Here is a 24,611-nt window from a genome sequence, read left to right as displayed (position 1 = left end):
GGAAACTTGAAAAAATGGTATTCTAAAACTCGTTATGTACTACTGAGTTAAACCTGAAACCGTTTGACAAAATAATACTATAAGATATTTCAAAAGAGAGACACCTGTTAAAATCCAAGTTAGTTCTTAATTTTCATAACATTTTGTTTGGTATCTACGGCTTTAGCAAATTAATTCCTGTGATACTCACATTACGAGTATTTGGATATTAAAGTAACCTATTTGTAAGCTACAAAATTATCAATGATTCACGCAGTGAAGTAGTCTGTTTGTAAACTATAAAATGTTCAATGATTCATGTGAGCTTCACAACCAAAATCAGCATTAACAAGTTGTAATATCAGAAGTATTTTTGAACTACGATGCAAATATCACTATTATTTTAGAGTTAGGACTAAATCTGTTTTTAAAACATGAAGCATTTTCAGTACTAACTTTGGTAACTAATAAACCATCTCTCTTTTTTTCTTTTAATTATCATTGTAAAATAAAAAAATGAAAACAAAAGTAGGAAAATTAACAATAGATCGTCGACTCAAACGTATTTCAACTTTAGGCACTATGTCGACTATTGAATCAAACATAAGGATGAAAAATTATTTAAAGTTATTTTTGATTCATTCTTCCTCTGATTTAATTTCTGTATTGTGACGTTAAATGTGACCCTTTTTTTATATTTAAAACTACAATCATACAAACCAGTTTTGACGTCATTAATTAGTGTACGCTTGGTGTCTTTGAGTAAGGTATCATCTTCTTTAACCTTTTTACGAAGGCTGCAATTTAGAAGTTGTTAGTGTCTGTTTGGATAAATTAAGCCTATTTCTTCCTTCACTTCCTTTGTTTTACTATAAATGTAACACACCAACCTTATTAATTGAAAACAAAACCCTGATAAATGATATATGATCTACTTTTCTAAAAGACTGAAGCTTCGGTACCAACTGAGGGAATGTGTAAAGAGTTGATTATTGTACTTATCTTATTACAACATATACAAACTAATTCCATTTCGTTGTTGCGGTAGTTATAAAAGTGTGCTCCCGGAACTGGTAGTTCTGAGGTTTGAAGTTCACACAGTATAATTTTGAATCTGTTTCATTCTTATCTAACCTCAAAACGCGCACAAAAAAGACACTTATTTCAATTTACACAGTGCAAAAGAGCGCCATACAGGAACTTTTATTAATACCACGTAACTTGAAATGTTAGCCGCATGAAGTTGTAATCACGATCAGAGACAACCTATAATTATACGTAATACGTCTAATAATGAACCGTAGTAAAACGATTAAAAAAAGCATACAGTAACATGTGATATGTTTTTCATCTTTATTTAACCAATGTAAAATGGTCGTCTGAAATTGATTTATTTTGCTTCACTAACTCAGTGAACATAGAATTGGTAGAGTTTTAACGTGTACTTTACTGTTTTTTAACGTTCTATTCTAAAAAACAAATTTAATTTTCACTATTCCTCTGTGATTCTAATGTCTGCCACTGCTTTAAACATTTTTAAAGAGACATTAAGTGATTATTATAAACATAGTTAAGAGAAAAATTAATGGTGAATATGTTTGTTTGTTTGGAATTAAGTACGAAGCTACACAATGTACTCAGTGCTCAGTGCTCAAAATCCGGATTTTAGCCGTGTGAGTTCCCAGATATGCCACTGGGGTGCTGGTGAATATGGAAGGAATGAGGTAAGAAGCTCCACTAAACAAAATCTACTTCTGTATATCATCACTAAACAAAATCTACCTCTGTATATCATCACTAAACAAAATCTACCTCTGTATATCATCACTAAACAAAATCTACCTCTGTATATCATCACTAAACAAAATCTACCTCTGTATATCACCACTAAACAAAATCTACTTCTGTATATCATCACTAAACAAAATCTACTTCTGTATATCATCACTAAACAAAATCTACCTCTGTATATCATCACTAAACAAAATCTACCTCTGTATATCATCACTAAACAAAATCTACTTCTGTATATCATCACTAAACAAAATCTACCTCTGTATATCATCACTAAACAAAATCTACCTCTGTATATCACCACTAAACAAAATCTACTTCTGTATATCATCACTAAACAAAATCTACTTCTGTATATCATCACTAAACAAAATCTACCTCTGTATATCATCACTAAACAAAATCTACCTCTGTATATCATCACTAAACAAAATCTCCCTCTGTATATCATCACTAAACAAAATCTACCTCTGTATATCACCACTAAACAAAATCTACCTCTGTATATCATCACTAAACAAAATCTACCTCTGTATATCATCACTAAACAAAATCTACCTCTGTATATCATCACTAAACAAAATCTACCTCTGTATATCATCACTAAACAAAATCTACCTCTGTATATCACCACTAAACAAAATCTACCTCTGTATATCATCATTTACGACCTGCTGCCATCTAGACAAAATTTTGTGTAACTATTGATCGCGTGACCCCGTCCACAAACACACTGGAAGATATGTTTACTTCTTTTGTTAAATTTTGCGCAGAGCTATTCAGGGCTACCTGTGCTATCCATCCTTGATTTTGAATTTATAGACTAAAAGAAAAACAATTAGTCATTACCGTCTACCAGTGTTTGGTAACGGAGTTCGATCCCGTGATTCAGAGATCTAGCCACCAGGCCTACTCTGGTGGACTGGTTGGAATGTGAATAGTCAAAGCTTGACTTTGCTCTTTATGAACATCTTTGATTTCAGGTAAGTACTTTAAAGCTTCTATGAATGCAAAGTATATACTTCACGAGTTTTCACTCTGTTGGTTTTAGATAATTGTAGACACGTGAATATGTCGTTTACTCATTTTTAATAAGATGCTATTGTTTAACAGTTGAAGGTAAGGCAGCCCCCAGCTGGTGATGCTCTGCCTTAATCTAGTTCCTACATTATTTCTTGCCAGTGTTCTAGACACTTCGCATCCTGCCCATGGCCCACAGCCTTTCTGATGTCTACTGGGATAATTTAAATGACTTAAATGCAGCATTTATTTTAAAACGCAATTCTTATAGTTTACCGTTTTACTTCATCTAGAAGGATCCATTTTATCCGAGTTTATCGTTAAATTGGTCCCCAACTACAAGAAGTATATATTTTTTTCAATATTTTAAAAGGTCTGTGTCTAATGTTTGTTTTAACTGTAGATGAGATTTATAATAATCAGAAAGTTCACTTCAAAGCCTTTTGAGCTCTCATAACTATTCTTCTTGGTTGTTAAAAACCGCAGAGAGTTAAGATGGCCGTCTTACCCCATTTTCCTAATTTTGAAAAGAGAGTTTTTTAACGAGATACTCTAACGTGTGCATGATTTGTAACTTCAACTTACTTATTTTTCTATCATGAGACGCTTCATTTAGATCTGTGAATTTCTATGATATTTAGTATTTTAATACTGAAAGGCACTTTATGTAATGAATGGGCTTTGTTAGTCTAATGTTTCAACCAATCACACAGTATGTAAGTTAATTAATAATTGCGTATACACAGATATGATGTTTGTGAGTGCGTGTGTATGCTAAGAGTATAATTATTTTGAAAATACTTTGAGTAACTTAGGAAATTCTTCGTCTGAAATGTTGCAAACTGGTTAAGTTTTGGCTGATCAAGGGTGAACCACTTCTCTAGTACTTTACACAAGTCCATTTTATTTTTTTAAAATAATGTAACACTCTTTAAATCCTCAATTATAATTTCATGAAAAGTTTCATAAGCCATCCATTACTCTTGTGTCCACATTAAAATCCCAAGTAATTTAACATTTATTGGTCTTCACTGTATTTTCAAGTGATCCCCAGTGGCACATCGGTACGTCTGCAAACTTAAAATGTTAAAAACCACGTTTTTTTCAAATTTTGATCCTTACGACATTGTAAAACAGATAGAAGAGACAAAAGAATTACTGACATTAGTTCAAGGGTGATCGTACTCGTCTAACTGTGACTATTGCTATGAATATTTATATATATCAATTATACTTTTACAATCTTAAATTTTAAACCGTATAATTATCTTGCAGCATTTCGGCTGTGTGTGTGTGTATATATATATATACATATGTGGGTATAGGGTTGTTTTAGAAACACTCTGGACCTGAAGTTAGCTCACAGCCGAAATTATACATAACATATTTATAATACAATATAATAAAAGTGATATAAACATTATAGCTCGTAGGGTTTAGCAATCACCATGGTTATAATGGATGCCACGATGAAACTTTGGATCGAGTTTTTGTTTTTGAATTTCGCGCAATGCTACTCGAGGGCTATCTGCGCTAGCCGTCCCTAATTTAGCAGTGTAAGACTAGAGGGAAGGCGGCTAGTCATCACCACCACCGCCAACTCTTGGGTTACTCTTTTACCGACAAATAATGGGATTGGTCGTCACATTATAACGCCTCCACGACTGGGAGGGCGAGCATGTTTGGTGCGAAAGGGATTCGAACCCGCGACCCTCGGATTACGATACGAGTCGAACGTCTTAACACGCTTAGCCATGCCGGACCCGGATCAAGTTTTACACACCATATGATGACGTTAAAAGAGTAAACTATATGAATATCTCCATATTACATTGGATTTGTTTGCCTTTTCATTCAAAAATTAATTGGGACCCGGCATGGCCAGGTGGTTAGGGCGCTCGACTCGTAATCTGAGGGTCGCTGGCTCGAATCGTCGTCACATCAAACATGCTCGGTCTTTAAGCCGTGGGGGTGTTATAATATTACAATCAATCTCATTATTCGTTGGTAAAAGAATAGCCCAAGAGTTGGCGGTAGGTGGTGATCCCTAGCTGCCTTCCCTCTAGTCTTACACTGCTAAATTAGGGACGGCTAGCGCAGATAGCCCTCGTATAGATTTGCGCCAAATAAAAGCATAAACTAATTAGGCAAATACAGTGAAACAAACCCGCCGCTTTTATTTATTGTTTGTTGCTTTGATCACGAAAAAAAAGCTTTATGTGCTACAATACAACACATTTTAAATTAGTTAAAGTAACACATGATATATTATAGCACTTTTTAAACAAAATGAAATGTTTTGAGATCAGTATGCGTTTAGAAAATTCGATCAGAAAATAAAAGGAAATAGTTTAAATGCACCGTTTTAGTATAACAATATAATTGTGGGAAATAGATATGAATGAAAGCTATTAATAACCCTGAGAACCGACCAGAACTTTATAACACATAATTCTTAAACTACAGTGTAAACTAAGGAATGTCTCCCAGCGGGCTCAGTTGAACTCAGAAGGCTTCTCATCCTAACAGCCGGCTTTTGATACGTGTGGAAGACATAGTACAGATAACCTATCGTGTAGATTTATGCTTACAAACAAACAAACAACAACAAAAAAGTTATTATGTCTATAACACACAATATGGGCCCGCCATGGCCAAGCGTGTTAAGGCGTGCGGCTCGTAATCTGAGAGTCGCGGGTTCGCATGCCCGTCGCGTCAATACTGCTCGCCATTTCAGCAGTGTGGGCGTTATAACGTGACGGTCAATCTCACTATTCGTTGGTAAAAGAGTAGCCCAAGAGTTGGCGGTGAGTGGTGATGACTAGCTGCCTTCCCTCTAGTCTTACACTGCTAAATTAACCCGAGACCCTCAGATTACGAGTCGAGTACCTTAACCACCTGACCAGGCCGAGCCCTTTTGAACAGACCACGGTGTCTATAACATAAGATATACATATTTTGATATTATATGTAAGTGAACGTATCTTAGTTCCAATTTTGTTTGTATCAATAATAAGCTGGATCCACTGCTTTACATTACATAACAACAAGTGCTCATACTCAGAGAGATAATGATGAAATTCACGTTTTCTACAATACATTCAAGTAAAATTTTAAAACTATATATACATAGAAATATCTTTAAGTTTGACTGTACATTAACTGTCTTAGATTTCAACATTCAATATATACTGACAAAATACCGTGTCGTGGTAAATGTCTACCAATGAAAAATAAACAATATTTAATTGATGTAAAATATTTTTGTTTTAAAGAAATGCCGAAACCTTTCGTAGCTAATAACCATGCGATACTAGAGACAGCGATCGATTTGTGGTCATTAAGAATGTAGTATTAAAGATAACAATGTGATACTAATGTATACTTCAATGAAGGTAAATAAAAAGAAATGTCAATCTATTTCAAATGCATATTGTTAACTTTCTTGGTAAATAAAGGACACTTGTTATTAACTAAAATGTGATTTGTATTTATATTGTTGGTATGTCCTGTATAAAATGTCCAATCAAAACACTGCCGTTTTTTGTTTGTTTTAACGTCGAATGTTGCCTTCTCAGAAGACGAGTTTCTCGATAAGAACAAATATGTCGAAGTAAGATAATAAAAAAAAATGTTTGTCATGCGAAAGAGATAGGATTGTCCTGTTTTTATAATTGTGAATTATCTATTTTTTTTTACTATCCTAATTGCTTTCCAAATACCATGAGACCATACCTGTGTTTCGGACAAACTGAGGGCCGTCGCAAGTTCCAACCTCTCCGGAGTTGACAAGTACCGCTGAGCCTCGAAACGTTTTTCCAGCCCGTGAAGTTGTTGGTCGCTGAAGACGGTGCGGGCCTTTCGGCGTCGACAAGCCTTGGAAGAAGGTTCCGTAGTCAATAGGGCGTGGAACGGCAACCCTTGATATTTGGAGGAAAAGAAGAGATTCACTGTGATGCACTTCAATATCGAAGAAAAATTTACATTTTCAATGTCGTACTGTCTAGCATTATCAGAAAATCCGGTTTTCTTCCCCTTATTCTACGGATGACCCATAAATGATAATTTGTCACTCGTTATACGCGTGCTGTTGGAGAACGTAAAATTTTATCACATAAAACTACAAGTTTCATGCTTTTTATGGCGTCGATGAAGATGTTCTTAGAGATGACAACGAATCTACTCAAACGTGATATCAAAATATGTTGTTGCTTGGAAGATGGACCGTGAGAATAGAAAAAAGAAATAGAAGTCGCATAATAATAGAAGAAGTGAAACAAATTCATGCGTCGAAATGGGAAGAAACACTTCAAGAGAATATTTTCACCAGGTATTACATTAAGAACGACAGTAGATATTATTTGCCGAATAACAGTTTGTGAACTAACACTAAGTAGAGAAAAACATGATAATTCGAATAAGACTTCGTTAAATACAGCTCCATAATTCACATACTTAGATGTATTTCAAGCCGTATGGAAAAACTATATCTGATTTATCATAATTTTTCACTGAATATAAAAATGGTAGAACGTTGCAGTTTCAGCCTTTTTGTCAATTATCTATTTATTTTGGAACATATAACAAAAAACAGCACCTAAAAAGAAAGTGTTTAAGTGCACAATGAAGGCAGATAATGCCCTAAACGGTATACGTTTAGATTACGCAATGGTGTTATAAGTAACACCTGTAAAGAAATGGGCGTTTAGATTACACAGTAGTGACAGGCAATGTTTGTTCGAGATGAGTTAGTAATAGAGCAATGATAAGCAATACCAATAAACAGTGTATGTTTTGTTAAGAGGGTGTTAGTAATGTGTCTTTAGGTAAAATGTTAGGTAAAAGGATGGCGAAATGGTGAAAGCAATAGGCCCGATATTCGTGATAAATAACACGCTAGACTGCAAATATTTGTTAAGGATTCATCCTAGTTATTCCATTATGGATTTCAATATCAGGGGCGTAAAAGCTGGACTTTAAGTCTGCATTTTGTCTGCCATACATCGCTGCTCAAGAAGCGTTTCGTTTATACTGGAACTAATCAGCTGGGCTGTACATAATTATAGCAAGCAAAAAATTTTCCAAAATTATACGATACATGCTTCACGAATCATTTAATATTATGGTGTGAAACACCCATGACTGACGAAGCAATAAAATAAACAGGCCTAATAATAAAAATTAATATAAATTTCATGTTTTTACGTGCCTTTAATTTGAAGTCCATGATTACTAATTAATTGGTATTTTGTTATTTTGGATCAAGCACAAAGCTACACAATGGGCTCTGCCCACCACGGGTATCGAAACTCGGTTTTTAGCGTTATATGTCCGCAGACATACTGCTGAGCCACTGGGGGCGATTACTAATTAAAACAAATGTTGAAGAAAACATGTTTTTATCATAAATAATATTTGTTTATAATGATAAACATGTCAAGTTTATGTTCGTCACCAGATGTTCAGATTACTGAGGACCTGATTTAAAAACTGTCAAATGCTTCTGATGTTATTCTAACAGAAAACACTGATTCAACTTTATCTTTTCAAGACAATAGCCTTGAGTACAATGCTAGTAACATTTAATGTAGTTCCCATAACCTTCACTTTACTTTTCATTCACAAACAGTTCACACTATAGTATTTCACCTCATTTGATTGTGTAACATCTCCAACAATTGCGAAATCAAATTACACTTGTTCACAAGAGATATTCACCAGCGCGCAATTATACATACAAAATATCCTTTTTAAAAACAACGATGTTATCTAACTCTTGGTAAAATAATTTTAATGCCCAGTGCAGATGATCTTATTTTTAATGTAGAAATCTAATGGTGAGAGACACTTAGTTCTATTATTTTCCATATTTTTTTTATTAAAATGGCGGAACGAGCAACCTATCAACCTGTCTTTTTGTGGGAATAGGCTTGCATAATTATGTAAAAATGTTGAGTTTGTGAGTTTTGATACTTTGAAAGCTGTTATATGTATTAAATCTTGTATTATTTGTAATTTATTAAGATGTATTTGTGCTATATTTAATCATGTTTGGCATGCATAGTCTATTACTGGTCTTTTTTTTTTTTTTATAAATTATCATAACATTTACTCTCGATGCATCTGTGTTTTTTTGTCTGTAAGCCTGTAGAGACTGTTTGACCGTTGCCACATTTTTTTCGTAATTTCAGATATATATTTTTCCAAATTAATTTTAAATCATACGTTAGACCTAAATTTTTGCTGACGAGCTGGCATCAAGAACCGCTCCACTAAGATATTATAATTTAGAAGAGTTCCTACGTAATTTATTAGATTTTTTGCGAATAATACTAATATTGTTTTCAGTATATTAATTTTGATTCTATTTCATTTAAAATTGGTTGTAAGTTATTTTACGTTATTGAGGATGTGTTTTGGTTCTTCCAGATAGCCACATCATCGGGAAACTGTGATGTTAATCTATAATTAATATCGTTCAATAGCATGTCGCTTACATACATGATGTACAAGATAGAGTTAATTACCCCTACTTGAGAAACATCAGTCTCTGGAGTATAGTGCTCTGAGTAGGTACCCTCAAAATATACTCTACATTTTCTGTCATCAAGAAAGATGGACAAACAACGAGTAACTCCTGTAGGTAATTCCGTTTATTTTAATTTGAATCTTAAACCATTATGCCATACGGTGTCAAATGTTTTCTCGATATCAACAATAGACACCAATTACAGGTAACGTCTATAAACAATGTCTCAAGTATTCTTTGATAGGTTGTTAAGGCAGAATATTCAATAGGTGTATATTGGAATGGATGGCATTGCCCGTTGAAATAAAACAACAAATTTAGAAGGCGACGTTTCGAAAGTCTTCTGTTTGAAGATGAAATGCGAAATACTTTCGAAAGGTCGTTTTCTATATTTGTGTTTTTTATAACAAGCAGTTGCCCGTCTACTCCAGTATGCTCAATGTGTATCGAGTTGAAATTCCTTTTATTCAAACAAACAATCCGTTTAAAATGTGAAAAAGTTAATGTAAAGTCAAATCTATAATTTATTTTAACAATTGTCATTGAATTATATCTGTTTCGGGCGATCCCAACCCTCGTCAGTAACCCTAAATAATTCACAAGAATAAATTAATAGCATTAGTACTACAGATTTTTGAAATTCCTATTTTGACATAGGATAGCTGTGAATATACACTTCGAAGCCTAGTCTTATTCTTTCGACTGAATTCCCCGAAATATGTATAACTCAACATAAAGAGAAAATCTAATGACAGATTAGGCTTTGCATTTGCTTTTTTAGCATCTGTAAACAACATTTTTAGAATATACTTGTTTGTTTGTTTTTTGAATTTCGCACAAAGCTTCACGAGAGCTATCTGCGCTAGCCGTTCCTAATTTAGTAGTGTAAGACTAGAGGGAAGGCAGCTAGTCATCACCACACACTATCAACTTTTGAGCTACACTTTTACGAACGAATAATGTAATTAACCGCAACATTATAATGCTCCCACCGTTTAAAGGGCGAGTATGTTTGGTGTGACGAGGATTCGAACCCGAGACCCTCAGATTACGAGTCGAGCGTCTTAACACCCGTGCCATGCTGGGCTCTTTAGAATATAAGCCGAGTATATACAGATAACAGTTATAAACAATACGTATTACGATGCACGCATAATACACAAAAGTAGCATTTGTAAACAACGTGTTTAGAACACCTGCTGAAAACAATGTCTGTTTAGATTATATGAAATACAAGTAATATCCATAAACAACATATATTACAATATGAACATGTCGAAATCAGGTGACAATTAATTTTAGACTGTAGCTTAATCTTCAATTGTTATAAAGTTCAATATAAATTTTAAATATCATTCATAGTTTAAAGTATTTATAGTTTAACTAATCAAAATAAGCAGAATACCAAGCAATTCTAAGCTAATTTTAAAGTGTTAAGAAAACAGAATAACAATCTCAAACTCATGTGCGTGTTAAATATAATTCGTGGCGACAAACAAGTATCTTATTGGCTGCATTGTTATGGGAACTTATAAGGTACCGTAACAAAACTGAGAATTGGTTGTTTTGTTTTGAATTTCGCGCAAAGCTCCACGAGGACTAGCAATTTGGCAATGTACGACTCGTGGGAAGGCAGCTATTCATCATCACCCACTGCCAACTCTTAAGTTACTCTTTCGCTAACGAACAGCGGGATTGACTGTACTTATTAACGCCCCCACTGCTCAAAAGGCGAATATGTTTGGTGTGACAGGGAATAGAACTCGCGACCCTCAGATGGCGAATCGAGGGCCTAACCACCTGACCATGCCGGATAGAACTGAAAAAGAAATAAGCTACACGGAGCTTTATCACTGACTAAATTAAAAAATAAATCTGACGGCTGAAACAAGATACATTTCTGCAAAGTGAATAACGGTTTGACGAAATATTTACGCTGCTTACTTGTTCGTGACTACGCAAAATGCGCAGACTATATATAATAGTTCAGACATGTAGTGTTGTGAAAATGAAGGAAACACTGAAGTTTTTGAAGATGCTTGGATGGCCAGTTGTTTGTTCAGATATGAGATAATACTTCATGTTTCTTCAATTACTCTGAAAACAAAACATAAGAAACGGCATTACTTGAACTTCAATATTTTTACTAAACTTTCACCTCGGTTTGGTGTGTCTCACATCTATGTGCTTGAATTGGACAGAATACATTTCTTCTACAAAATTAGATTATCAAATATGATCTGAATCTGACACAACGTATTTCTTTCCCAATATTACATGTTATATATGTACAAGCGACATAAAGTTGTTTTTTTTAACTTTCTTCGGTATAATAGATATATTATACACAGAAATGGAGACACATTTGTACGAACACTAATGAGTTATGTGGAATACCTTTTTCACAGTTACAACATTTCCAATAGTTAATAGAGTAATGTAGGTTGTTTATCCCACACAAATACGCGGACTAGTTTACGATTTACAAAAAAATCAAGAGAATTCGAAATATTTTAAAGAAACATTTGAAAAACAGTATACAGATATCATTTACGTCACTTCGAAAATTGAACTATAAGATTATGAAATAGACTAAATTACTAATGCATATTAATCTAGTGTTGTAACATATCCTGTGTATTACATTAGTTATTATAAACAATAAGTGCGAATGAAAACCGTTAAATTACTATATTTATTAAACTGCCGAAAAGGAAAGGTAAATTTTTTTTAAGTCTAATACCTGTTAAGAAGTCTAAGCAAACAATTCGTATAACAAATATGAAACTAAAAAAAGTATTACTAAATCTCGTTTCTGTTAAATCAGATCAAGATATATAAACAAAGACACTCAACATCACATCAGTGTGGGTCAGGTGTGAGGGAAGAAGAAAACTGAAAACAAAGTTTTATCGTCGAGAAATCGATTAAGCAGTGTAATTTAGCAGTGTAAGACAAGAGGAAAGGCAGCTAGTCATCATTACCCACCGCCAACTCTTGGGCTACTCTTTTGCCAACGAATAGTGGGATTGGCCGTCACATATAACGCTCCTATAGCTGAAAAGCGAGTATGTTTGGTGTGACGGAAATTCGAACCCGCGACTTTCAGATTGCGAGTCGAGCGCCCTAACCACTTGGCCAGATCAGGCCTTGTGTTTGTCAATAAAAATTATTAACACGTGTTAAACTGGTCAACTTAAGCTATCAACGCCTTTAAAATGCAATTTTAAACTGTTAAAACAGCAATTCTAATTTCTTTCGTTAGTAAATTATGTTTCTTTGGAACATAATTCCCGTGTGATTGAAATATCAGGCTTTATTTAGGATAATGTAGTGCTACCTTAAATGCCAATAAATTATCCCATGCATTAATAATAACACTATATTCAATATCAACTTATTTTGTCTTTCCAGCGAACAAAGGAAAATCAATTAAAATGACATAAGCATATATCTAACTATTATTTAAAAGAGGGGAAAAATAAAGAAAATTGTTCCTGTGGGTATTCACTTAGACAAGATAAAGTGGGAAGTGTTCCTAGCATAGGTTTATAAGCCTGAGAATCTGTTTCAAAAAATAACCATCTAGATTAATCTAACATCTTTAACTGAGAGCCTTTCAATTTTTGACAAACTTAGGACTTATTAACAAAATTGCTGTGGTTAAACTTGAAGCAAAGTTTCTGAAGGCTTTAAATAGATTTGTTTAATTATGTGTTTGATCTCTAAATTTTCACACAAAAAATAATTGTTTGAGGGTTTGTAGTTTCATTGTTAACTTATATTGCGACGCCACCTATTTAATTGTTTACGTATACTGCTCTAATACTGGCAGTTATGCCAGAAAACACTGATTGATCGCTAAGTAAAGGATAGAATAGAGACTCTGGTTTAAATTTTATACGGAAGAAACTGAACAAGTGACAGTTAGTTAACTAATAGCTCTTTCGAATACACCTTATTAGAAAATATATAGATAGTAATTAAATTATTTTTCACTCTGCCACTATATATAAATATAACAGTTACAGGAAGAGCTTGAATAAACGGTCAGCTTCCAGTGCCCATGATTTTGCCAACGACTGACCTGCAATAATGTTTCATTACTTTTAGTTTAACTACAGTTTTTGTATGTGGGAACCGAGTGAGTTAAAATATCTTTAAATAGACTTAACTCAAATTAATATCGAATTTCATTGATTTTATAAAGATTATAAGTACATAAATTGATACAAGTATTGTATTTGCAAACTTTAAAATGTTTAAAGTTTGCGTCATTGAACAAAAAAGAATATGGCTCTGAACTCTGGGGGCATTTAGAAACTGCGAAAGTAAAATATGTTTATAATATACTGTAGGTATCGTTTACGCAACTGACCGCTTTAATGTATATATGTTAAATCTGGCCAAAGAACGATATCTCAAGCACATAATTGCGTTTTTTTATTATTCCGCTTGTATTAAATATGTTATACTAACAAAAATAACTCAGATATTTTATTACATATAGGTTGGCCACGTTCGTTTCTTCAAATTATATTATTTTATTCGACAGGAGTAAAAAAATAAGACAATTTATTTGTTCGGTTTACAGTAATACAACTGTCTGTTTTCGGTGTAAACGGCCTGGCATGGCCTAGCGCGTAAGGCGTGCGACTCGTAATCCGAGGGTCGCGCGTCAAACATGCTCGCCCTCCCAGCCGTGGGGGCGTTATAATGTGACGGTCAATCCCACTCTTCGTTGGTAAAAGAGTAGCTCAAGAGTTGGCGGTGGGTGGTGATGACTAGCTGCATTTCCTCTAGTCTTACACTGTTAAATTAGGGACGGCTAGCACAGATAGCCCTCGAGTAGCTTTGTGCGAAATTCCAAAAACAAACAAACTTTCGCTGTAAATTTTACCAAAACCAAATTAAAAATCATTGATCAAAATGTTGCTTCTTCAACCGACTAACGCAGATTAAGTTACATAAACAAACAAAAAACTATGATGCATAAGCTTGTGAAAGATGGGTAAAACTATTTGTTTGTCTAATAACGTTTTGGTTTAAAAAAGCAAAAGAAATAATTTGACAGCCTAATAACAGCTGATTCAGTTTGCTTTTCTCAAATGTCAAGAAAAAATCCTTGCTTGATTAACGTAATTTATTTGCGTACTGCCAAGTATCTGATTAAATTATGTTGTCATATAAAAATAATATAGATGAAATAGACAAATATATTAACGTAATCGATTCAGATTGTGTAAGTAGGGTTTACAGTTTGTTTTGTTTTTTGTTTGAATTTCGCGCAAAGCTACACAAGGGCTATCTGTGCTAACCGTCCCTAATTTAGTAGTGTAAGACAGCTAGTCATCACCACACATCGCCAACTCTTGGGCTACTCTTTTACCAACGAATAGTGGGATTGATCGTCATATTATAACGCCCCTACGGATGAAAGGGCGAGTATATTTGGTGCGACCGGAATTCAAACTCGCAACCTTCAGTTTACGAGTCGGACGCCTTAACCCACTTGGCCATGCCGGACCAAGGTTTAGAGATTAGCAATTTTGTTCTCCTTACATTATATATAATTAAAGTTTGTATTTTTATGTCACGAGATTATTTTTTAACTTTCTACGTTGTATTTATGTGACCAATATAGATAAACATTTTTAAGTTTCAATTTTACACATTGCTTATGCTAATGTGATTTGTGTCGCTGCAGAATCGAGCAGTGGCGCAACGATCGACACGTCTGACATCTACATATATTTGATTCACAGCGAGTTACACACTACTTCACGGTGAAATGCCACCACGAATAGAACCATGATTTGGAAAAATAGATAAAATTTATTTGCAAATAAATAACACTGCACAACTTTTTTTTTAAAAGTTTTGCTTCCTGAAAAGTTTTTGCTGATTGTGACAGGCACCTGATGGGTATGCACAAATATAGTTTTGGTTTTGCTTCATCACGTACGAACTCTGAGAAATAGACAGTTAACTGTTTACCGGCAATAACGTATTTAATTGCGTTTATGTTTCTAATACGCCATTGAGTTCAACATAATTAAAAGTGTTTTGCTCCTGATTTTCGTTTGTATTCAATGTTCGGTGCATCATGTTGCAGTGTCCAACAGTAGTCAACAAGCGTTGACAGATTCCAGTTGTCCTGATATCGTTTTTCCATTGTATCAATGTCCAGGTGAAACCTTTCACCGTGTTCGTCACTGACTGCACCGAGGTTTGCGGGAAAGAAGTCCAAGTGTGAGTGGAGGAAATGAATCTTGAGTGACATGTTGCACTTCATTGTTTTGTTTACTTTGAGAAGTTTGTCTACCAGCTGAATGTAATGTGGGGCTCTGTAATTGCCAAGGAAATTGTCAACAACGTCTTTGAAGGTTTTCCAAGGCAATCTTTTCAGGCCCAACTAACAGATCTTCGAACCGCTTGTCACTCATAACATGTCCTATCTGAGGGCCAACAAAAATGCCCTCTTTGATCTTGGCCTCAGTTATTCTTGGGAACATCTGTCTTAAATAACGAAAACCTTCGCCTTCTGTGTTCATTGCTGTCACGAAATTCTTCATAAGTCCCAATTTTATGTGAAGAGGAGGCTAAAAAATCTTTGCCGGGTCGACAAGCGGTTCATGCGCCACATTTTTCTGTCCTGGAACTAACTTTTTACGGAGTTATTAGCTCTGTCTAGAATAATGTGACTCTTTGGCACGACTGTCCCATTCACAGATAAAACAACAGTACTTTGTATAGCCGAGCTGCAGTCCCAGTAACAGAACAACGACTTTCAGATCTCCACAGATATTCCAGTTGTTACTGGATGTGCTTCAGCAACATTTCCATGTTCTTGTAGGTTTCTTTCATGTGTGCTGCATAGCTAACAGGTATTGAAGGGTGAACGTTGTCATTGTGTAACAGAACAGCTTTACATTGATGAATCAATAAAGAGAAGCCACTCTTGCAGGTCGTGGTCACAACCCAAAGCAGTGAACAATCCTTTGATGTCAGAACAGAAGCAGAGATTGTCAACTTGTGCAAATAATTTGGTTATATCATCTTGGCAGCTTCGAAAAACAGAAATTTTTGTACCTGATGACAGCAAACATCATTCCTGCAGTCTCAAACCCAGCAATTCGGCTTTTGCTTTTGACAGACCCAAATCTCTGACCAGATCGTTTAATTCCGATTGTGTTATGAAATGTGGATCGCCTGAGGAGCACGGTTCAAAATCCAAATCAATGTCACTGCCAGTTCCCTGCATTGCAGTTTCTTCATCTGGTTCGTCTAAGGTCCATTCCTTTGGTGGTTTTGGAATTGGAAGACTGTCGTCATGTGGCACGGGTCTCATTGCTGAAGGCAGATTAGGGTATTCAACTGACTCCTTGTTTTTGGCAGAGAAACCAGACACATTAGTCAAACAGAAGTAACAGTCCGTTACATGGTCTTCCTGTTCTCGCCATATCATCGGGACAACAAACGGCATTGTCTTTCAAATGCCTTTGAGCCAAGCTCCCAGACAGACAGCACATGTTGCACAACAAATGTGAGGCGCCCATTCTTGGTCTTGATCACCAATTTTACAGCCGAAGTACAGATGATATGCTTTCTTCACAAGAGCAGTCATTGAGCGTCCCTGATTAACAAGCGTATACTCGCCACAAATTTAGCAGAATGTATCGCGGCTGTTACGACATTGACGGGACATATTGACCGACACCAATTGTCCTGTAAAACGTCTATAACATCTAACTTACTTGTTACAGTGCTACTGAGGCAATGCTATATTCTGAAACAATACGTACACACAATAAGGTCTATATTAATCCAATAAACAGCATTTGTGTATGCAAGCCACTTTTATAGCCTGCTGAGACAGTGTCAAGCTTGCTCCGGCCTGCCCAGGCATGCCCGGGCTGCATACTTCCACAGAACAGCTTCCAACCTGATTTCATGCCTGGACATGCCCAGACTACATAAAACATTGTTCATAGGTCTCTTACTGAAACAAAAATTTTCGGACACAAATATAAGAAAAAACATGACAAAACTGAAGATTTCGATGAAACGGTACATGAAGGGCAAATTTGGATGTGATTTTCGTGATCAGCAGCCAAAAATCTATAAGGAACACCCAACTTCACCCAATTCAAAATAAACCAAACCACAGAGAGAAGAACTCTCTTCTCCATTACAATAGAGTTTTCAGTAGAAGAGTTCGTTTTCGTAATTACTAACTTTTCTTCGCAACGAAAGCTTTTCTTCAGATTAGATTTGGTTTGATTTATTTTGAATTTCGCACAAAGCAAGGCGAGGGAAATCTGCACTAGCCGTCCCAATTTGCGCAGTTAAAGACTAGAGGGAAAGCAGCTAGTCATCATTACCCGCTCCAAACTTTAGGGGTACTCTTTTTGCCAACAAATAATGGAATTGACTGATATGTTATAACGCCACCGAGGCTGAAAGGGAGAGCATGTCTGATGGAACGGAGATTCGAGCTCGAGATACTCAGATTGCGAGTCGAGCTGGCCAAGCTGAGCCTCAGATTAGCTCAGATGTGGTTTGTGGAACAAGCTGCCGTTTCAAGCACTGCGTGAACGTCTTTCCGCTTCAGTGAAGAACAAGGAAAACTTTCCTTTGAGAAGGTGTCTTTTGAATCTTAATAATTTAACATTCTCTCAGTTTGATTACACTACACAACAAAGTTTTTGCTTCTTGAACACTGTTGGGTGTTCCTTATAGATTTTTGGCTGCTGATCACGAAAATCACATCCAAATTTGCCCTTCATGTACCGTTTCATCGAAATCTTCAGTTTTGTCATGTTTTTTCTTATATTTGTGTCCGAAAATTTTTGTTTCAGTAAGAGACCTATGAACAATGTTTTATGTAGTCTGGGCATGTCCAGGCATGAAATCAGGTTGGAAGCTGTTCTGTGGAAGTATGCAGCCCGGGCATGCCTGGGCAGGCCGGAGCAAGCTTGACACTGTCTCAGCAGGCTATAAAAGTGGCTTGCATACACAAATGCTGTTTATTGGATTAATGTAGACCTTATTGTGTGTACGTATTGTTTCAGAATATAGCATTGCCTCAGTAGCACTGTAACAAGTAAGTTAGATGTTATAGACGTTTTACAGGACAATTGGTGTCGGTCAATATGTCCCGTCAATGTCGTAACAGCCGCGATACATTCTGCTAAATTTGTGGCGAGTATACGCTTGTTAATCAGGGACGCTCAATGACTGCTCTTGTGAAGAAAGCATATCATCTGTACTGTACTGTATGTCACATTCAGTGATGGTTCGTAGAAAGTGTTCCAGATCCCTGGTTTAATATTCAGTTTGACTTCCTTTTTAGAAGCTTAATTGCTATAATGGAAACTGAGATAATGGGTAATATCGCGTGTAACCATGAACACGACACTATTATGAATATAAAGTTCCGGTGCACCAAGAAGCTGCAGTGCAACAAGCATACCTACTTACAGTCTTACTGTTTAAATTATATAATTTACGTACGAATAAACAAATTTCATTCTTCCTGCTTTATGCTGGTAATAAAAGTTATTGTAATGAACCCGAATTGCGTATGAGTTTCTTGTCTTCCAGAATAAATTTCCTCATTCAGATAGATCTCTGATGAGAAAATATTACTTCAAGAAAATTTCACTTACTGGTATTAAGTCTTTAATACTATATTTACTAATGCTTAATATTTTGTTCTATGCAAGACAATTCTGATGTCTAATAACATACGCAAATAAAACTGCTGTCATAATACTTAACTTGTTAAACTTTTAACTCTTCCTGGTGTGCTTATTGTCACCTTATTTTGAAAAGGAATTGAAATGAATTACATTTTACTGTTACTTAAAGCTTGTATTTATATAGCTTTTAAAGAGAAATGATTTTCACTGATTAAAAAAAAAACACACTAATAAACCAAATTCTAAATTAACTACAGCAATCAATTTTTTCTCGGACTTAAGGTAGAAAAGAAGTTGATAGAAAAGTTCATAAATGGACCTTTTTAAAATCTTAAACAATTTTCAAACAATAGATAAAATATTCTTAAAAAGTGTTATATGTATGAAACTACAGTATAGTTTTTGATTGCACAAATATTTCATATGATTTTAGTTTCTTCAATTTTCCAAACACTTAAATTTACAACAAAATTCTATTAATTTCATCTAAATGCACTATTCATTGAAAGTTTCAATTATCGCTATAATTTTAAACGTTAATTGGATGTTATTTTACATTATATTACTGTTTAAACATATTTATCTACAATGGAATCAAACTAGATACGTCTAATCACTGTTGTTGTTTTTTCCTGAATGATTATAAAATTTGGCTAAAAAACATTACACACGGGACTTATTTCAAGTCACACTTAAAATGTGTTTTCCGATTCACTGGAAATTACTAATCAAACTATATTTTATTTGTTTTAATGACGCTTATTAAACCCCCTAGTGGCAAAGCGTTATGTCTGCGGACTTTTAACGTTAGAAATCGCGTTTCGAAATCGGTGGTTGTCAGATCAAGTATTTTAGGAAAGTATCTGGTTATTCCAGGTCTTTATTACCTTTGAGCTACGGAACTGATGAAATGTCTTTTTAAAGATTAGATATTTCGAAGCTAATAATTAAGCCTTCTGCAGTAGCTTGAATATGATAAACCTTATGTTAAAACTTTGATTACGTGAACATAATGTGTCATTTTCAAACTTCAAATATCGTGTATTTGAATGTGCGTACTATTTGTAAGTGATCATTTTTACCATGTAGATTTAATGAGTTCCTTTTACTTCTATACGATTTCGTTTTGTTGGAAGTATTCGTTTTAAACCATTCTATGTATGTTATATTACCATATATAAGTAAACTGAACAATGAAGGGTGTATCGATTCATCTTTTCTTTTTAATTTCTGTATTATAAAACTATACATTTTACGACATACGTTTTTATTTTATTTTTTATAATACCCCTTATGATATTGAAAATACCGTAGACTAAGTTTAAAGTTATATTAGGGTTAATCATTACAATCACAGATAATTAGGTATCAAATGTATTACAAATGATAACACTATTTGTATCAGTAAACTGCTATTTATTGTCTAAACTTCATAGTGAGACCCGAGCTCTACGCCTGTAAACCGGTTTTTTCCTTTCATCTCTGTAGCCTAGTAAATTAACACCTTAACCAAGTCACAATATATGAGATTTGTTAAGATAAAGATGTTAGAAATAACATGTTTTACAAATATTAATGTTCAGAAACTATTCTTTATAAGCTTGCAGTCAATCAAATAATTATATATACACAGTTCTTAATAATTTTGTCATTTTTACATCTTTTTAAACGTATTTATAAACAAACAACAATTTAAACAAATATAACGTAAATTTTAAAACAGTTTATTATAAAAACTTTGTCATTGTTGGTTTAGACACCTCAAAAAATAATTTAATTATTTTCAGTACAAAACGTGAAAAGGCATTTTTGAAAGAAAACTTTTTTTTTAGTTACAGTTGTAAACTCACGTATCCTTACATAGAGAGAACCGTAACTGAGTTGTAGTTGTTCTAAATAGACTTTGTTCAAGTATTGGTACCTTTGCATAATTACAAAGCAGTTCTCTCGTTCATCGAGAATGTAAGGATCTGATAACAAATATTATGGAATAACCTCGTTATCTGGGGAACAGATTCGCCGCTAGCTTAAAGTAGTGAGTACAGAGACTGATAGTAAATTGTCCATTATGGACGTTATGTCTTTCTAAACCTTTCAATCAACTGAGTAAAGCAGTTTTGAACTGTTTTAACTCTAGTCAGCCCAGCTTTCACTGCCAACACAAAACTTATAACACAACACAAGTACCATTAAATTATCAACACAATCCTCGTGGGTTAACAATCCGGAACCGAACTATGTTGGTTAAAGTTCAATATTTGTGTTGAATTTCATAAATCTACATACACACTAAAATCTGTAAATAGGGAAGTTCGAATTGAAACTACACAAAACTTTTGTTATCATAAAATATACAAAGCGTGTGTTTAAATCACTGCAACAATTCACACAAATCTGTGTTTGAAGAACATAATTTGGATTATAAGATAACACAATATTTGCATTAATTTAGAACACAACTTTTACTATTGTTCTGAGTGAAGGTTAACAACTAATGGCTGTAAATAGTTTAAATTGAATTGGGAAAGATTTAACTGTCTGAAAGTGCCTTTGAAATTCCGGTTACTTAGTCATATCTTTCGAAAGTGCACTTAAGTCATAACGCGGTAGTTTTACCAATATCGTTTAATACTTTAATTTATTGCTAAAGGATTATTAAATATTTCATGATAAATTCGGATCCTAACGGTTCGCTTGCAGTCTTATAAAAGAGTCATACGTTTTGTTGCAGACTCTATATATTATGATCACTGACTGTAAAATCTTCATTATTTTAAATTCTCGTCTTTAAGTTTAACGTACAACAAGACTATATTCTGGGCGTGCAGTTGACTTGCTTACAGTTTGACGGTATTTCTGTTACGATATTCCAGTCCGGTAAAATTTTTGACACGGTTTTCTCGCTTTCAGCTTACTAATCTCACGATGGTTAATCAGACATATTGTTTATAATTAAGTTTTAGTGCTATAAGATAAACTAAACTGAACTGGACGAGTAAAACAGGGCAAATAAGACCGAATTTTTCAGTCATTCGTGTACTAGTTATGCATGTAAATTTAATACAGTTTACTGAGTGATTGTATGACACTCAAATTATAAGTTAAATTAAACTTACCTGCGGCCGAAAAAATCAAAGGACTGTGTTCTAGAGCCTTGCCGAGATAGTGGCAAGTTGCGGCAGATGTTGGCGAGAAGTACGGCGCGGCGTACAAAGGACACGTGGGAACTGATGCGGGAATGGAAGTGATCTGGGAACTTCCCGTAAAGGCGTGGGGAACGTGCGGCTTCGGAGTTAAGATGTCATCGATGAGGAAAGATGGACGCCGATGTTGAGAGTGGGCCATGAATGTGTTCATTGTTTTGAACTTGTTAAACTATCAAGAGCTGTTATCTTTAAACTTTCAACCACCTAGTAACTGCTTCTAGACCTGGTTTCAAAGGATATTTGCAAAATGAAAATAAATAAACAAATAATACCACGTGTGCAGTTTCGAACTGTTGAAATTAGTAATGTCTTCTTAAATCGTAGTTATAGATACAGCTAGAAAACTATTGTATGCGTCGTATGTTGTGTATTCGCTTAATCAAGCGGAGTTAACGGACAACAACAATCTATGTGGGAACCAACCGAGTAATTGAACAATCGTACGCAACGACCGAAACCAATCGTTTGAGAAATATAGTTTCTTCTGACTTTTATAGTTAAATATTCGGTCAAACGAAAGCCTCGGTTTTTAAAGGTAAACAGGTCATTTGCTTTATTTGTACAGATAATTGAGCCTCATAAAACCATTTCAGTGATATTTTTTTTTTATATGGACATCTTTCGATTCTGTCGTATTTAGTTGGGTTTAAAAGCCACGCCTCATCAGTCTTTGGTAGCCAGTCACGTTTTAGAAGGCGGAACGTAAGGATGACGTCTACCAGAACCCAGTGGCTTTTGCCACAGAAAACAATGCAATAGAAGTGATAACCTCAGAATATGCTGGTAATTTACTTAACATGCAACAAAACTGAAGAAATTCAAGTATAATTACCTGAACTGCCATCGTGCGATATATTTGTAACAGGTAATTATAATCATACGTTATTTAAATTAAAAGTACCACTCTTTTTGGACAAATACTGTAAAATTGACATACTAATATTTTTTTTGTCTGTCGTGCTCCAAGTCTTAGCAATCAAGGTCAAAGGTTCTGTTTTCGGTGCTTCCGGTTTCCAAAAAAACTCGGTGTTTGTAGAGCATTTGCACAACCAACCAAGCTTTGTGTTAACGAATCTGAACTAGGTAACTTAGAAGCCTTTCAGTCTGCGACACCGCTTTCTCTAGGACAGCTTTTATGTACATAAATATATTCGTACATTGTGCATGTGCCTTCGGTGTTTTAAATATAAGACCAGCTGAATCGTAATTTAGAAGTTTGAAGCCTCCTCGATCAAAAGCTCTTTCATGCAGTGGCGGCGCCAGGATATTTTCGTTGGGGGGGGGAATAAGATAAACTGTGGAGGGGCTCCCCAAAATGCCATCAATATGAAGTATAGTTAGTAAATTATAATAATGTAAATACCAAGGTACATTTCAGAAAGGTGTGCTATTTTGAACTGCGTTTTCAATGCAGTTTTCATTGGAAACTCATACTTTGGTTAATAATTCATTATTACAAATTATAAATAATCTGTTTATGAAAGTATGCGTATATGTATACATTATTCATACAGCCCAAACTGTGATTGTTATATTGTTCTTATTATCATAAGTGTGACAAGCACCTGTTACAATAATGTAACTACTACATTACATTAAATTAGGCACTTCTAAATAGCCCAATGGCAATTTCAAAATTCATTCTAGAATTGTTTAGAAATATTTGGTCAGTTAACATGTAAAGTTATTATTTAATCATAAGCATAACATTAATTGGATTGTAAGTCACAATTTTAAGTGTATGCTACAATCATCAGTACAATTTTGGATGGCTAATACACAGTGTAAAATGATCTCACAGAGGACACAACACCAATACCTATGAAACCTTTGGTTTATCAAGTAAAATCCCTGATGATCTGTTGTAACTTGAAATCAACGTGGTTGTCTAATCTTCGTCAAAGCTCAAGATAGAATAGCATTACACAGGGAGCGGCAATACAGTGCATGAGTTTCAGTGCATTCAGTACGTTGCTATGGGACACATGACACATACTTCCGTCTTAATGAAGACGTTGAGTTCTACAGATATGTGTCTCTTTTATGTTAATTGTTAAGCAACAACGACGATTGTGTTTTCCATATTTTATGAATATATGTAGGTAACAATATTTGGGGGGCTGAGGGGGGCTTGGCTCATTTTGGGGGGCTCAAGCTCCCCTTGGCGCCGTCACTGCTTCCATGTTACCAACATAAAATATTCAAATTAATAACGTTAAACTTGCATGCTAGATTTTATGATACAAACTTATTTAGAAACATTATTCGATCTGTCGAAGTTATTACTTTTTTAGGTCAGATTCTAAATGAAGCTTCTCACAAGTTAGGTTTATCACAGCACTTTTTCGGGTGATAGATTTTTTACGGCAGGTTTTGTAA

General features: G+C 34.7%; 1 protein-coding gene across 1 annotated transcript in view; it reads right to left on the bottom strand.

The window, feature by feature from the left end:
* LOC143228261 (brain-specific homeobox protein homolog) overlaps nt 1–22,756 on the bottom strand; it is a 30,578-nt gene extending 7,822 nt beyond the window's left edge. The window contains exons 1-2 of the mRNA XM_076459548.1: nt 22,143–22,756; nt 6,529–6,713 (exon numbers count right to left, since the gene is read on the bottom strand). Coding sequence (XP_076315663.1) covers nt 6,529–6,713; nt 22,143–22,383 — 426 coding nt within the window. The 5' untranslated portion in view covers nt 22,384–22,756. The remainder of the gene's footprint in view (nt 1–6,528; nt 6,714–22,142) is intronic.
* Between the last annotated feature and the right edge of the window lie 1,855 nt (nt 22,757–24,611).

The sequence above is a fragment of the Tachypleus tridentatus genome, chromosome 10 (assembly GCF_004210375.1).
Source record: "Tachypleus tridentatus isolate NWPU-2018 chromosome 10, ASM421037v1, whole genome shotgun sequence".
In the NCBI taxonomy this organism is placed as follows: domain Eukaryota; kingdom Metazoa; phylum Arthropoda; class Merostomata; order Xiphosura; family Limulidae; genus Tachypleus; species Tachypleus tridentatus.
Note: the sequence above shows the minus strand (reverse complement) of the source record. Positions and strands in the feature narration are given on the sequence as shown.